Here is a 14,818-nt window from a genome sequence, read left to right on the forward strand (position 1 = left end):
ATGCAGTGGAATATTGAGCAGCCACAAGTAGGAACAAAGTTGTGAGGTATACAACTAGGTGAATGGACTTGAGGAAAGGTTCCTAGATTGTAAGATCTTACGGCAGTCACTTCTATTCTTGAGTTGTAACGGTAATTTCTAAATTCTGAGATGCTGAGCTGTTTGTGTATAACCTAGTTGGTCCCTGTAACTTGGGTATCTGTGTGACACCTGAGACTCAGAGCCAGAGTTCAGCACCTATGAATGTCAGCATTACCCCATATAGCAACTGTTAAAAAAGATGAAAAACAGATCAGACTTCAGTTAGAGATAAGAATGAAATGGACTTTGCTGGGACTAAGGTAAATCAGACTAAAGGGTAAAGGAAGTTACATAGGTTTTATTTTATTTTTCATTTTTTTAAAATTCAATTTTATTGAGATATATTCACATACCATACAATCATCCAAAGTGTACAATGAATTGTTCACAGTACCATCATATAGTTGTGCATTCTTCAGCCCCAATCTATTTTTTGAACATTTTCTTTGTAACAGAAAAAGTGAAAGTAAGAATAAAAAATAAAAGTACTGTAGAGCACCCAAAACACCCACTTCTCAGCCTATTTTTCATTTACTTTTTGGTCCCCATTTTCTACTCATCCATCCATACACTGGATAAAGGGAGTGTGATCCAAAAGGCTTTCACAATCACACTGGCTATTGACCATGTTTTAAAACTTCAACTTCTATGTGAGACCAAAGGAAGAGATGTTTATTTGCTGCAAAATCTGTATTTTCTGTAGCATGTTATATAATTTAACTTGTATGGTCAGTTTATTCAAACATAATAATTATTACATGGAATCTTGAATAGTGGGTGAGATCTGGTTGGTTTGTACAGGTTAGCGTGAAGCCCTGATGCATCCCAGAATAATCTGGCAGAGCATAAAAAGTATTTATGAAGCCCCCCTGAAGGACTGGGGAAAAATGTGGTAATATTAAACTTCCCCACCTGGGGAATTCCTGACATTTTTGCAAGCATTGGGGACTACCAGTTTAGTTAGCCTGAGCCCTTGATCTTGGGGCCTGCCCTTATGAGGCTTGTTATTGCAAAGGAGAGGCTAAACCTATTTATAATTGTGCCTAAGAGTCTCCCCCAGAGAACCTCTTCTGTTGCTCAGATGTGGCCTCTCTCTCTAAGCCAACTCTTCAGGTAAACTCACTGCCCTCCCTACTACATGGGACATGACTTCCAGGGGTGTAAATCTCCCTGGCAACATGGGAGATGACTCCCATTGAGAAGACTCATTCTTGGGATTGAGAAAGCCTTCTGGACCAAAAGCAGGGAGACGAAACAAAGATTCAGTGGCTAAGAGATCTCAAATGGAGTCAAGAGGTCATCCTGGGGGTTATTCTTATGCATTATATAGATATCTCTTTTTAGTTTTCAGTGTATTAGAGTAGCTAGAAGGAAATACCTGAAACTGTTGAACTGCAACCCAATAGCCTTGATTCTTGAAGATGACTGTGTAACTATATAGCTTACACAGTATGAACATGTAACTGTGCAAACCTTGTGGCTCCCGCTCCCTTCATCCAGTGTATGGACAGATGAGTAGAAAAATGGGGACAAAAAGTAAATGAATAATGGGGGGGGGGGGTAATGGGATGATTTCGATATTACTTTTATTTTAATTTTTATTCTTATTTTTATTGTTTGGAGTAATGAAAATGTTCAAAAATTGATTGTGGTGATGAATGCACAACTATATGATGATACTGTAAACAACTGATTGTACACTTCAGATGACCGTATGGTATGTGATTATATCTCAATAAAATTGCATTTAAAAAATAAACTGTAATCAGTGATAGGCCATGCCCACACCTGTTGTTGGTAAGAGGACTTTTGCGACCCTTTCTGTCAACAGCAGCTATCCAGGGACTGAAGCCTACAGTGGCCTTCCAGGAGAGTGGGGGTTCCAGTGGCCACCTCGTGAAGAAAGCATTTTACAGTTTTTTACCATAATTTATCAATCTCTTCCTCTTGCTCCTCCCTGGATGCTGTGCAGTGTTCTTCTTGCCTCTGGCATTTTGCAATCATTGTTTCAGACAGTTCCTGCCTGTTCAACAGTTGTTTTGGTGGAAGAACTGGGTCCTGGAGCTCCCTACTCTGCCATCTTCCCTGGAAGTCTCTGGCATTGGATTTTGAAAACTATTTTCTAAGGTATTTAGGGCTAGTATTATTAGTTCATAGATAAGAAAATTGAAGTTCATAAAGCTTAAATGTCTGGTATAATGTCACACAGAATATGGGCTAGAACCTAAATCTTTCAACTCTTCATTTTCTACTCTTTCCACTACACCACACTGCTGCTATATATTTGCAGAGGACATCCAGCAGTGTTGAATAAAGGAAAACTATCATGAGCTTTAGAATAAAGGGAACTGTTTTATTAATGCTATATTATTAAAAAAGAAAAACAAAGATATGTGCATAACACTGGGACAACAAAAACTGCCAAGGACTGATAAACATGAGGGATTCTGCTGGTACAATACCAACTTTTTGTTAGTCTAAAAAGCAGTCAATATTGCTTACTCATTTGCACACCAAATCATGCAACAATCAACAATATTTCTAAGTTTTGAAATCTGTCCTTAAATGTAATTTCAAATTTTCTTTAAAGTACATAGAAAAGGTAGTCAGTGCTCACCAGTGCTGACAAAGAGGGAGGAAAGTTGATGAGATCTTATAAGGGAATATAATTTTTAAAGTTGACTGGAGTTTAGAATTGTTAAATTAATCTCTAATGGCAGCAACACCACAGGTTAGTTAAATAAAATATGAACTTAAATACCACCCCTCAAGCGAGGAAAGTGAATGTAAATTTGAAGGGAAATGAAGTTTAAAACAATGACAACAAATATCTGACTCACCCAGATATCCAATCAGAGTAGCCCCAATTGTCCGTGCAGGTCCGTTAAGATGTCCTGCTGAATTGTGTACCAATTTCACAGGAGTGGCATTCTCATGGGAGGAAATGCCTAACTGAAGGATAGGAAAGGAAAATGATGTAACTAGGGAAGAACAGCCTTAATTTTTTTAGTTGAAAGGAAAAAGTACTTAATTGGAAATCTTGTCCTTATCAGAATACACAAGAAGGTGAGCATTCATTTTTTAAAATGTGCAAACATTTCCAAAGATGTAGAAACTCAGCACCATCTACTAGGATAAAGATTATGAGGAGATCTCAGGACAAATCATCAAGTGTCTTTCTTGATGAAGCCCTGTGGTGGCTTAAAGGTTCTCTTCACCCCCTGCCTCAAAGTATTCCCTACCAATGAGCATAATAGTAGCTCTACTCCATACTCAAGTGAATGTCACATAAATTAACCAGGAGTTTATTGATAAAATCTGCCTTTAAGAGCAATGTTAAATTTCGTAAACACATGATGTGGTTTCCAAGCAAATATAATCCTGGACTTTAATGTTATTGTTAACTATAGAACTAAATTTGTGTACAGCTTAAGTTTCTTAGACAAAGGTATATATATTTGCAGACAAAACTCTGCAAGAGTTGTCAATACCTACTTACTGCTCCCAACTCCTCTCCTTCCAGTTCCTCCTGACTTCCTTCCAATCAGGGCTTTACCTTGGCTAATCTGCAAAAATGGCTAGTCAAGCTCACTGATGTTCCAGTGGTCAGTTCTCAGTCCTAATCTTACCTGTTAATGGAGCATTTGCCACAGAAAGAATTACTGCTTTGTGTAACACCAGACTCTCCTGGTTTTTCTCTTTTCTCACTGGCTGCTACTTGTTAGCCTTCTGGGCTGGTTCTTCTTCATCTTGCCAGATCCATACTGGAATACTGGGATGCCCAAGGTCTCAGTCCTTAAACTGCTCTTCTTCTCTATCTACATCACTCTTTGGAGAATGCATCTGGTCTCATGGCTTTAAATAGCACAACACTCCAATCTCTCCTCTGAACTCCAGATTATTATTTTCTGAGGCCTTGATAAGGCTACTAAGATGTATGATAGGCTTCTCAAACTTTTCCAAAACAATTCTTAATATTCCCTTCTAATCTACTCCAAATCAGGAAAGATCACTCCATTTTGCTCAAGTCCAAAACCTTGGAATTATCCTTGACTCCCTTCTTTCTCTCATAGCGCCATCCAATTCATCAGCAAAAACTACTGGCTCGATCTTCAAAACATATCCCAAATCTGACCACTTACCATCATCACTAATACCACCTCATTCGGACTACCATCATCTCTCGTATATGTGATTTACTGTACTGGTCTCATAACTGGTTTCCATGCTTCTACCTTTGTTCCCCTTCAGTCTATTCTCAAAAAAAGAGTGATCTTGGTTAAAACATAAGTCACAGCATTTCATACTTGTGTTGGGAGCCCTGTCGTCCTTCTTGTCCCACTCAGCAAAGCCAGCACCTTTACAAGGTCTTCAGTGCCCTCAGCAGTCTAGCCTCCTTTCCTGCTTGGCTCCTCTCCTACCACCCAGGCCTTCTCTCATCCTCCTCCAGGCACACCTGTGTCCGGGGCAGGAACACATTGTCCTCAGCACCTGGAACACACCACTCCTCATCCCATCAGGACATCCTACCCTCCGTTTCCCATGGCTTGTTGCCTCATCTCTTTCAAGGCTTTGCCCATCTTCTCAGTAAGGTCTCCTCTGACCACCCTATTTAAAACTGCAAACTTAACTGCTAGCCCTTGAGGTCTCTTTTCCCCTTCCTTGTATTATTTTTCTGCATAACACTCATCACCTTCCAAGATACTTGATGATTAGATTTTGTCTTTATTGTTGTCTGTAAGAACCATAAAGGCAGGATTTTTTTCCCCACTACTATGTCCTGAACAGAATGGTGTCTGACACAAATTAGATGACCTACACTCCCCCAAAATTGTTGTTGCCTCAAAAACAGCAATTGTTTTCTTTAGTTTTCTCAAGTTAAATTTCTTAATTGCCAATGAAAATATACTAATTAAGATAAACAATGCACTTATAAGAATAATCTCACTTTTTCAAATTAAGCTAAAAATCCAAATGTTTTTGGCATAAATTCAAAGTCCAATGTACCAAATACAAGTAAGATGAGACATTATTTTTAGCAACCACTCCTATTTTGGTGGCATCCACAACAAGGCTTCGAAATATCTTCCCAGTGAGAATTAGCCATAGCTCACTTAGAAATCATTCTGCTTACCTGTTTAGCAATGGCTTTGCTATCCAACTTGTTGTATACTTTCCGGATTCTTGCCACGGTTAAGGAAGACACAGAGAGTGCATAGAGTCCAAATGATACCTTTTCTTCTTGTACTAATGACACAGGAGATGTGACTACACCCTCAGATTTTGCATCTTTACCTTCAAAAGAAGAACAATCCTTTTCAAAATTGTCAGTCTTTCTCCTTATCATAACACAAATTTATTATTATTATTTTATCATTTTAAAATGAGTGGATGTTAGAATCTTATAGATAAATGGAATAAGGGAGCTAAATTAAAAAAATGTTTTATTTTTCAGAGTTATTTTATTTCTTTATAGTTAAAAAATAGGGAAAGCTCTGGTCATAGAGCTTAACATTCCAAGCTACACTCTTAAAATATGCCTAAAATATAGCATAAAGTAAAGGAAGACAAAGAATTTCTCAACCAAATCACAGAACATCTTAGGTTCAAAGGAAAAAGGGAATGAAAATGAGTGAAAGTCAATGAACCTGGTGATAACCTCCCCAGCAAGAGCCCTCACATATTTTTCTAGACATCACAGAGTAGTTGAGAGCATATGTCTGGAGCTAGATGACCCAAGTTTGAATCCCTGCTTTATAATTAAAAGCAGCATGACCTTAAATTCTCTCTTGGACAGTTTCCTTACCTACAAAATGGGAGTGACAGTAACAGTACCTAACTGTTTCAAGGAGATGAATAAAGCAATACAGTGGAGGGACCAGAAGTTAACCATCATGTGTTTTAACTTTTAGCACTTAGGAAATGCTCAGTAAGTGTTAGCTATCATTAGATGTTAACAAAATCAAGGACAGAAGTGAAAAGACAATTTATTTGGTTATAGGGTTACTACCACTTGTCCTAACTTTTCTGAGAACCTTAGTAGAATTAGAACAAGGGAATAGAAGATATCATTTGGAAAGAATACTACAAAGGAATTGCAGCTTATTATCAGTTTAAATTCCTTTGGGGAGAAAAGAAAACAAAAGGTAGACTGTAGGAACAAAGGATGAGTGGAAGTGGTGTTAAATGGTCTAATCTAGAGAACATATATATGTGTTTTATGGACCTCCCCTTCCTTCCTTTAAACAGAGTAACCATGCTTTAAACTACTTCATGTAACAAGAGACATTACAGAAAGAGGATAGGGTTGAGGTTAGACTCTTGGGGGTTATATATCTACATCCTGGAGCGAATAAGAGAAGCTGGATAATTAAGAATCAGGCATAAGAGCAATCAGGTAAGTACCCTATGGTTAGTAGAGGAGAGCATTTAAGAGGAGTAAGTGGTGTATAGTATGAAACCAAAGAAAATTAAAGGAGAAGGCCCTTTTATTTGATAAACATAATGTATAACCTTATGCGTCATACACATGCATCCATATGTCAGAAGTTAAGTTGCATACAGCGTTAAGAGCTAAGAGTAAGTTACTCACATGGTATACATACAGCCTGAAAGCTTCCAACATAATTTGGTCCTAGTTCATAAATGGTAGTAACATTTGAAGGGGGTAAAACTTCTTCCAGAAAATGTGTGGGTCCCAGGCGCCAAACCAATGAAGCCATCTGGCGTTGGGCTGGTGGAGACCCAATGTAAGCGTAAACTGTGCTCACCACGGGGGGGTTTGCAGAACCTGAACCCCCAGGAGTACTGTGAACATAATGAAGCTACAAAGAAAACAAGGCAATTGTTTCAGATGTGAAAAAACAACTGGCTCACGAAAATAACTATTTTACAAAGTCTGTTTTCATTTTCCCAAGATCAAACAGCTTTACATATGTACAAAAATAGTCAAGGTTGGGACAGGCTGGGATTCTGGAATCTGTAGTGGTATCTGAAACCATGTACCTGATATGGAAGTTAGAAATTTGTTATCTGACTTTCTGATACAGATAACCTATGTAATGCTAGAAATGGTAGCAAACAAATATAGAGATACTATCACTGTCTGGTTGATTTGCATATTAAATTAACAATGCTTCTACAAAATTTTAGAGTTTATATAAAAAATAGAATTTTTCATTATGGAATACAGGCAATCTTGAAATTAGTTATGTTGCCTTCGCTGTGTCAATTAGACTACGTGAATGTGTTCAACAAAAGTACTGATGAAAAGTGTATTATAATGACTAAAGTGCTATAAAAATACTGGAAAACTCAAAAGTTTGTATATCATAATATTTGTATGCATGAGATTGTATGACAAGCTCAGTTATGAAATTACAATGCTGTTTATTGAACAGGTGCCTAAATTATGATTCAATTCACTTAAAATAAATACATAATTAGGTAGAATATAAGGGATAAGGGAATCAGGTAGATTCTTATTGTATGGGCAGCTTTCATCAGTTGATGGAATGAAGGACTTTTCCACTGATTGTTTTGTCACAACAATCACAGCTTCAGATCACATTTATTATTGTTCTTCATATTCAAGAATAGTTCCTGATGATGTTAATAGTTTAATAGTATGATTATGAAGGCCAGCACATAATCGAAAGTTAATTTCACATGGACTGTGACTACTGACAATGACGACGTAAATATATCAACAATAAACCTCCTACTCCTCAACTCTAGAACATGAGGATGTTTTTATTTTCACTAATACTAAAAATAACAAAAGAATGATCTAGGATAACCTAAAAACCCATTTCAACTTATCTCACGTATCAAAATCAAAATAAAAATAAATGATTACTCCCACAAGGTACATTTTAGTTTTCTCATTGAATCATTGTACCCAAAATATCACTGTCATTAAGGACGGATAGGTATTCAAAGAAGCTACAAATTTCAGTGATCTTTACACTATTCATGCTAAAGCATAAATTTAGCCCTTGTTACTTCTCTCAAGTGCCATCCCTATAAAATGGATACTATCTTTTAGAAGTTAAGAAAGAATCTTAAAAGCTTGCTAGCTGAGTTCTGTAGAAAATAACTAGCAGCATTCATCCTAATTCTGAAAATGGAAGTTCTGATTTTTTACTTCAACTCTCTTCCCTTTCTTCTGAATGTGATAGTACAGCTATCTAGAACAATATTTATTCACTCACTGTTTCATTGAACAAAAATAACTGAGCACCTACTATCATTAGCAGGGATTAATCTAGATGATCTGTAAATAATGAATAAAAAAACAATTCCATCTCTAAAAGAATATAGTAATAGACTACTTACAATAATAACAATGGCGTGACAAAATAGTGTGTTTACAGCTTATTTGGCCAATCTTCCCATGGTGTCTGTATTACGAAAAAGCACTTACCAGTCTGGCTCAACCAATGACATATTTGCTAACTTCTTTAATACCCTGTAGATTCTCCTTTCTATACTGATATGAATTAGCCAGCCATGTGACTCTACCATATTATTCAAATGGGTATTGTGAGATCAACTGAAAATTAGACAGTAATTTTATCACATCCCCCCTCACACACTCCCCGCTGACTGTCTTGTAAAGCAGGCTGAGTCTTACAAGGGCAGGTGCAGTCATGCTTACCTTCACAGTATTAACAAGCTGTCCATCAATATAGAGGGCTGCCGTGCTGTTTTTCAGCATGCCTCTGCTCATCACCAGAACCAGATGATGCCACTGTCCCTCAACTATAAGCTCTCCACACCGAAAGCGAGCACAGCATGGGAGAATCTCATAGAAAGAGGATTCTTCACTAAAATCATCAACTAGAATAACGGGGGTGGGGGGATAAAAAAAAATTAGAACAGCTTGTTTTGACTTTCTGCTAAAACAAATATGATGATGCAAATGAAGACACCATTCATTTACTTTCTCTGTAGCAACCAGTAAAACCCAGAATATATTTTTACTTTCTTCTGCTTAAAAAAGTTACGATGAAATGAAGTTATAATCAACAATAAAAAGATAGTAACTGGCTATTACTTGCTATGGTCTGTTATAAAAGATCTTTTAAATTACAGTTTGGCATGCATTTGATTACAGCATGGGTAAGGAAAAGAGCCAAGAAAATTAAAAATTTTACACTTGCTATATGCTCTGCTCAATGACATAAGCAGGCAACTATCTGTTAGTAGTTTGTGATTGTACTGCCCTGAACTCAGCCTGGCAACAGCTGGTGGTGAGGAGGGGATTCATGGTGTGGAACAGGTATTACCTGTTGATCTAAGTTTAGCATTTCACCAGACAACTGTAAACTGTATGCAGGAATGTATTCTGAATTAGTTATATTTGCCAATCACTTCTTGACTCTAATCCGGCTTCTCACTGCTACCTAATGTTGTCAGACCACGCTAAGAAAACTGAGTTAATATTAATCTAATTTTAATATTGAACTAGTCAAAAATTAACCTACTCTTGGACAATCTTATGCACTATATAGATAACACTTTTTAGGTTTTACTACATTAGAATAGCTAGAAGGAAATACCTGAATCTACCAAACTCCAACCCAGTGGCCTAGACTCTTGAAGGTGATTGTAAAGCAATGTAGCTTACAAGGGGTGACAGTGTGATTGTGAAAACCCTGTGGATCACACTCCCTTTATCCAGTGTGTGGATGGATGAGTAGAAAAATGGGGACAAAACCCAAATGAAAAATAGGGTGGGATGGGAGAGTGATTTGGGTGTTCTTTTTTATTTTTTATTCTGATTCTGATTCTTTCTGGTGTGTGGAAAATGTTCAAAAATAGATTGGGATGATGAGTGCACAACTATAAGATGGTACTGTGAACAGTTGATTAGACACCATGGATGACTGTATGGTACGTGAATATATCTCAATAAAACTGAATTAAAAAAACAAAACAAAACAAACAAAATTAACCTGCTCTTTAAAGTATTTAAGAAGAGGAGGGATAGCAGCAGCAAAAAAAAAAAAAAAAAAAAACAACAACAAAAAAAACTCCAAGAATATAGCTAATCTATAACTATAAAGCAAGCCCACGTTTCAGTATAAGCACATAACATAAATATACTGAAAGTAAAAATTTTAACTATCTGAAGCTACAAGTAAAATATTAATTTCTATTTTTGCAATCTTAAAATATCTGCAAACACTGAAATGCCAAGATTATATTTTAGAATGACATTTCAGAATATATATGTTGATGAATTAAGACTACTTTACTAAAAGGCAGAATGCATAAGATGACCTAATATAGGAAAGGAATTGAATGAACTATTCAGGAAGGAGGGCAGATAGCATTGAAAGGTCTAGTGTTATGGACCAAGGAATGTGAAGGATCAGGAAAAAGGTAAGGGTGAAACCAGGGGCTTTTCATTCTCTCTTCCCTAGGTAACAGACTATGAATTTTCTGAAGAATTGAAGATATTACTTATAAAAATGTTGGGAGAATTTCACTTTCTGACTTGGGCTTGAACTAGGATGTTTCTAGTACTCACTGGTGTGACAGGATAGGAGATCTTGGTGAGTCAAATGGCTTCTGAAAACTCTAAATTACCCAGGCATGTTAATGGGCTATGGATATCGGGAGGATGAATCCTGGCAACAGTTAGCATATTCTAAAGTTTTCTAATCATATGGAGTATAAGAGTCTTGCCAATTACATGTGGTGGAAATGACAGAGTTAGAAAATATTTTCCTAATTTACTGAAATAGCTCTAGATCCATTACTTAACTTTTCCCATCTTCTCTCCAAATTGTCCATTATTGTTTCACTTTTTGCATTGTTTTCTTCTCAAGTTATCCACCTTTCTTTCCCTTTAATTTCTCTTTCTTTTCATTCATGCAATTGTATGTTCAAAAAATATTTGAGTGCCTAATATACGTGCTAGGCACTGTTTTAGGTGGCAGGGCAATCTAAATTACAAAGCAATAACCTTGTCCATGGGATGCTAATAATTCAGTAACAAAACAAAGAATTAAAATCCATAAGGATTAAGAGCCATCACAGTGAACAAAGGATGAAGGGGAAATTTCAAGAAACATTGTATATTTATATAAAATACAATAAGATTTAGTAGTAGGAGTGGTACTTTCAAAGCTGGAAGTTGGGCTAACTGATGGTGGGGGTTCACTGAGAAAGGAAAACAGAAAGAATGTAGGTTTTATAAAGAAGAAATGTTAGATACTGAGTTCTGTCCAGGAAGACTATTTATTCATATGGAGATGCCTAATATGCAGTTGGAAATATGAGAACAAAGCTTGGGACACAGAAAAATTTAAAAAAAAATTTCAGAGTTGATGGGGGAAAAAAAAACTGTAAGCCAAAAGAAACTGATGAATATTTCCCAAGAGTATGCCGAGTACTAACAACAAAGATAAAGTTCCGAAGAATACTAATTTTTTTAAATGTAGTTTTATTGAGATACACACCACATACAAATCATCTGAAGTACACAATCACTGGCTTACAGTACCATCACATAGTTGTGCATACAACCCATGATCAATTTTAGAATATTTTCATTATTCCAGGAAAGAAATAAAAAGAAAAAAGAAAACTGAAATCCTCCCATACCCCTCATCTGCCCAATTAATTACCCATAGTATTGGTGCAGCACATTTGTTGCTGTTAACTATAGTCCGTAGTTTGCAATAGGTACATTTTTCCCATAGGCCCCTCTATTATTAACTTCTTATAACAGTGTCATACATTTGTTCTAGTTCATGAAAGAACTTTTTTATATTTGTACAGTTAAGCACGGACATTGTCCACCACAAGATTCACTGTGCAATACATTCCCAGGTTATAACCCCAAACTTTCCTTCTGGTGACAGACATGACTCTCAACTTCCCCTTTCCACCACATTCACACACCATTCAGCACTCTGGAGAACACTAATTTTAAGGGGTAGATAGAAGAGAAAGAAAGGTCAGAGAAACAATGAAACAACAGCAGCATGGACAGCCCAGAGTGCAAGATTAGAGCGAGTTTTGATTAGGAGGAAGAAGTTAACGGGACCAAAAGTCACAGAGGGACAAATAAAATGTTTATAACAAGAATATCAAAGTACTTACTATCTATCTTGATTCCTAGCTCTGTGCTAGACACTATGAAGAAATTACTAAAACAAGAAGGCTTACAATCTGAGGAGCTGACACTCATATTCAATTAAATTTTATTGAAAACCCACCACATATCAACCATATGTGCTATTACTTCATTTGGCTAGTTAAAAAAACAAAATTAGCAGATTCAAAAAAAAGGTACATTTATATCCAAATGTTTAGATTCACAGCAAAGGAAACTGGGTAAACTGAAATTAATATTTCATGTTATTTACATCATTTAGGAGGATCTTCATGAATGCCTTGAGTTTGAAGTTCTATTGTAAAACAATGTAAGCTTGTGGCATGTTTGAGGGAATTAGGATTATGGAATAGTGTGTATTAAGTCTTTGCCATAAGTGACAGATAAAGTAACTGAAATGTTATTGTGTCTAGCACAGGGTGGCACATATGGCGGGCAGGTGCTCAATGAATATTAATTAGTTAAGCAGAATTCACAGCCAATGAAAATCTTCACCCAAATATATCAAACATGCAACCTGTTTTCCTAGCAAAAGCTGTGATTTCTTGGCAAATAGGGACAGATTCTTATATCAGCAACTGTTAGACTCATCTAAGTCTCTTGAAAGTGCCTTAAAATTCACTGGCTATTATTCCAAATGCACAAATAGTTCAAAAACAGACAAAACTAAACTGCAGTGTTTATAGATACATAGATAGAGAGCAAAACTATAAGTAAAACATAGAGGAGCATAAAAGTCAGGATATTTGTTATCTGTGATGGGAAGGGGTTGGGAGAGAACGCTGCGATCAGGATGGGACACATGGTGGGGGGGGGGTCTGGGATGATGGCAATTGTTCTATTTTCTTACCTGGGTGGTGTTTTCATGATTTTTTTATAACATATTTATTTTATAAGTATTCATCATACTTTATATCAGTGCTTTATACACTTTTCTCTGTGATATTGTTTATAATTTAAAAGGTTTAAAATAAATAAATGAACAAATCAACTCCAAAAAAAAATTCACTGGCAAACGATATTCATGATGTCATATAATCTGTTCTTCATTACAATAATTTAAGTTGGAAAAGAATTATCAGCTAGACCTTAAAATGAAAGTATAGTTTTAATACTTCTGCAATCAAAAGAAAAAGAAGAAAAAGGTACTACTGACCATAGTTTTGGAGTAGCTCCTCTTTAGTGGAGACAATCAGAGATCGGTCTTTTGCTGACAGAACTATGGCAAGGCACACATAATGCTGCTCAGAAGAATTTGCTCGACGCACAACAGTAAGAAGCCTGACAGGATGGTTATTTGGAGGAGAACTAAAATGTTCAATAGAAAACCAGCTAGAGTAGCTTAATCCTGATGGAGGAGGAAAGAATCTTTCACCTAATGTAAAAATATAAAAATAGAAATGAAAAAGTTTGTGTTTACTCATATATACATTAAAAAAAAAAAAAGAAGCCAACAAAAGCATCTAAGCTCTAAATAAAAAATCATCTCCTAAAAAAAAGAATCTAAAAGACACACAGAAAGTAATCCTTACCGGAGCCAATGCCACTGACCACAGCCCCATCGGTTAGACCCGTTGTGACAGCGTTATTTGTAGGGGCGTTATGAGGGGCCAAACTGGGCAGAAACAGGCAGCTATTAAAGAAAAGACAACATACATATTGAAGAGCAACTGTTTTCTTCTCTCATTACTATTTATGCACTTATCACAGTGAAATAAACTGCCTTTATATGATGGTAACTAGAGAAAGAGATCATGGAATAAATCTGCACACCTAGGGTGCTGGTTTGGTTGTATTATGTCCCCCAAAATGACATGTTCTTTGATGCAATCTTGTGGGTGCAGACATATTAGTATTGATTAGGTTGGAATCCTTTGATTGAGTGTTTCCATGGAAATGTGACTCAATCAATTTGAGTGAAATGTTTGATTGGATAATTTCCATGGACATATGGACCCTGCCCATTCAGGGTGGGTCTTAATTAAATTACTGGAGCTATATAAAAGAGCTAACAAACAGAAGGACCTGAGAGCACCTGAGAGTGACATTTTGGAGAGCAGCTGAGAGTGATATTTTGGAGCTGCAGCTTAGAGAGACATTTTGAAGAAGGCTGTAGAAAGCAGACTTTTGCTGATGCTGGCTTAGCTCAAAGATGCTTGGAGTTGTGGACCCCTGACGTTAGCTGCAGCCAAGAGAGACACTTTGAAGAATGCACAGGAGCTGAGAGTAGAGCTGAAACACAACCTGGGATCAGCAGACACCAGCCATGTGCCTTCCCAGCTAACAGAGGTTTTCCGGATGCCATTGGCTTTCCTTTGGTAAAGGTATGCTTGTGTTGATGCCTTCATTTGGCCATTTTCATGGCTTTCAGACTGTAACTTTGTAACCAAATAAACCCCCTTTATAAAAGCCAATCCATTTCTGGTACTTTGCATAATGGCAGCATTAGCAAACCAGAATACCTAGCAAAACCCTTCTCTTCTTTTAATTATGTGACATCATTGAAAGACATACTTTAAAAATCTCCAAGCATATAATTTTTTAAATTTAAATTTTAATAGAGGCATAATTTACATAAGGTAAAGGCACAAACTTAAGCTTACAGTC

At 36.6% G+C, this 14,818-nt stretch overlaps 1 protein-coding gene across 10 annotated transcripts in view; it reads right to left on the reverse strand.

Moving 5' to 3' along the window:
* The window catches only part of WDFY3 (WD repeat and FYVE domain containing 3), a 364,802-nt gene that overhangs the window by 126,171 nt on the left and 223,813 nt on the right, over positions 1 to 14,818 (reverse strand). For all 10 annotated transcript variants that reach the window (XR_005215912.1, XR_005215911.1, XM_037830163.1 and 7 more), the window contains 6 exons: positions 13,744 to 13,844; positions 13,368 to 13,586; positions 8,741 to 8,922; positions 6,674 to 6,905; positions 5,216 to 5,376; positions 2,922 to 3,033 (listed from right to left, as the gene is read on the reverse strand). Coding sequence is in view for 8 of the 10 variants with exons in the window: in XM_037830163.1 (XP_037686091.1) it covers positions 2,922 to 3,033; positions 5,216 to 5,376; positions 6,674 to 6,905; positions 8,741 to 8,922; positions 13,368 to 13,586; positions 13,744 to 13,844 (1,007 nt within the window). In the remaining 2 variants the exon portion in view is untranslated. The remainder of the gene's footprint in view (positions 1 to 2,921; positions 3,034 to 5,215; positions 5,377 to 6,673; positions 6,906 to 8,740; positions 8,923 to 13,367; positions 13,587 to 13,743; positions 13,845 to 14,818) is intronic.

Source organism: Choloepus didactylus, chromosome 3 (assembly GCF_015220235.1).
Source record: "Choloepus didactylus isolate mChoDid1 chromosome 3, mChoDid1.pri, whole genome shotgun sequence".
In the NCBI taxonomy this organism is placed as follows: Eukaryota; Metazoa; Chordata; class Mammalia; order Pilosa; family Megalonychidae; genus Choloepus; species Choloepus didactylus.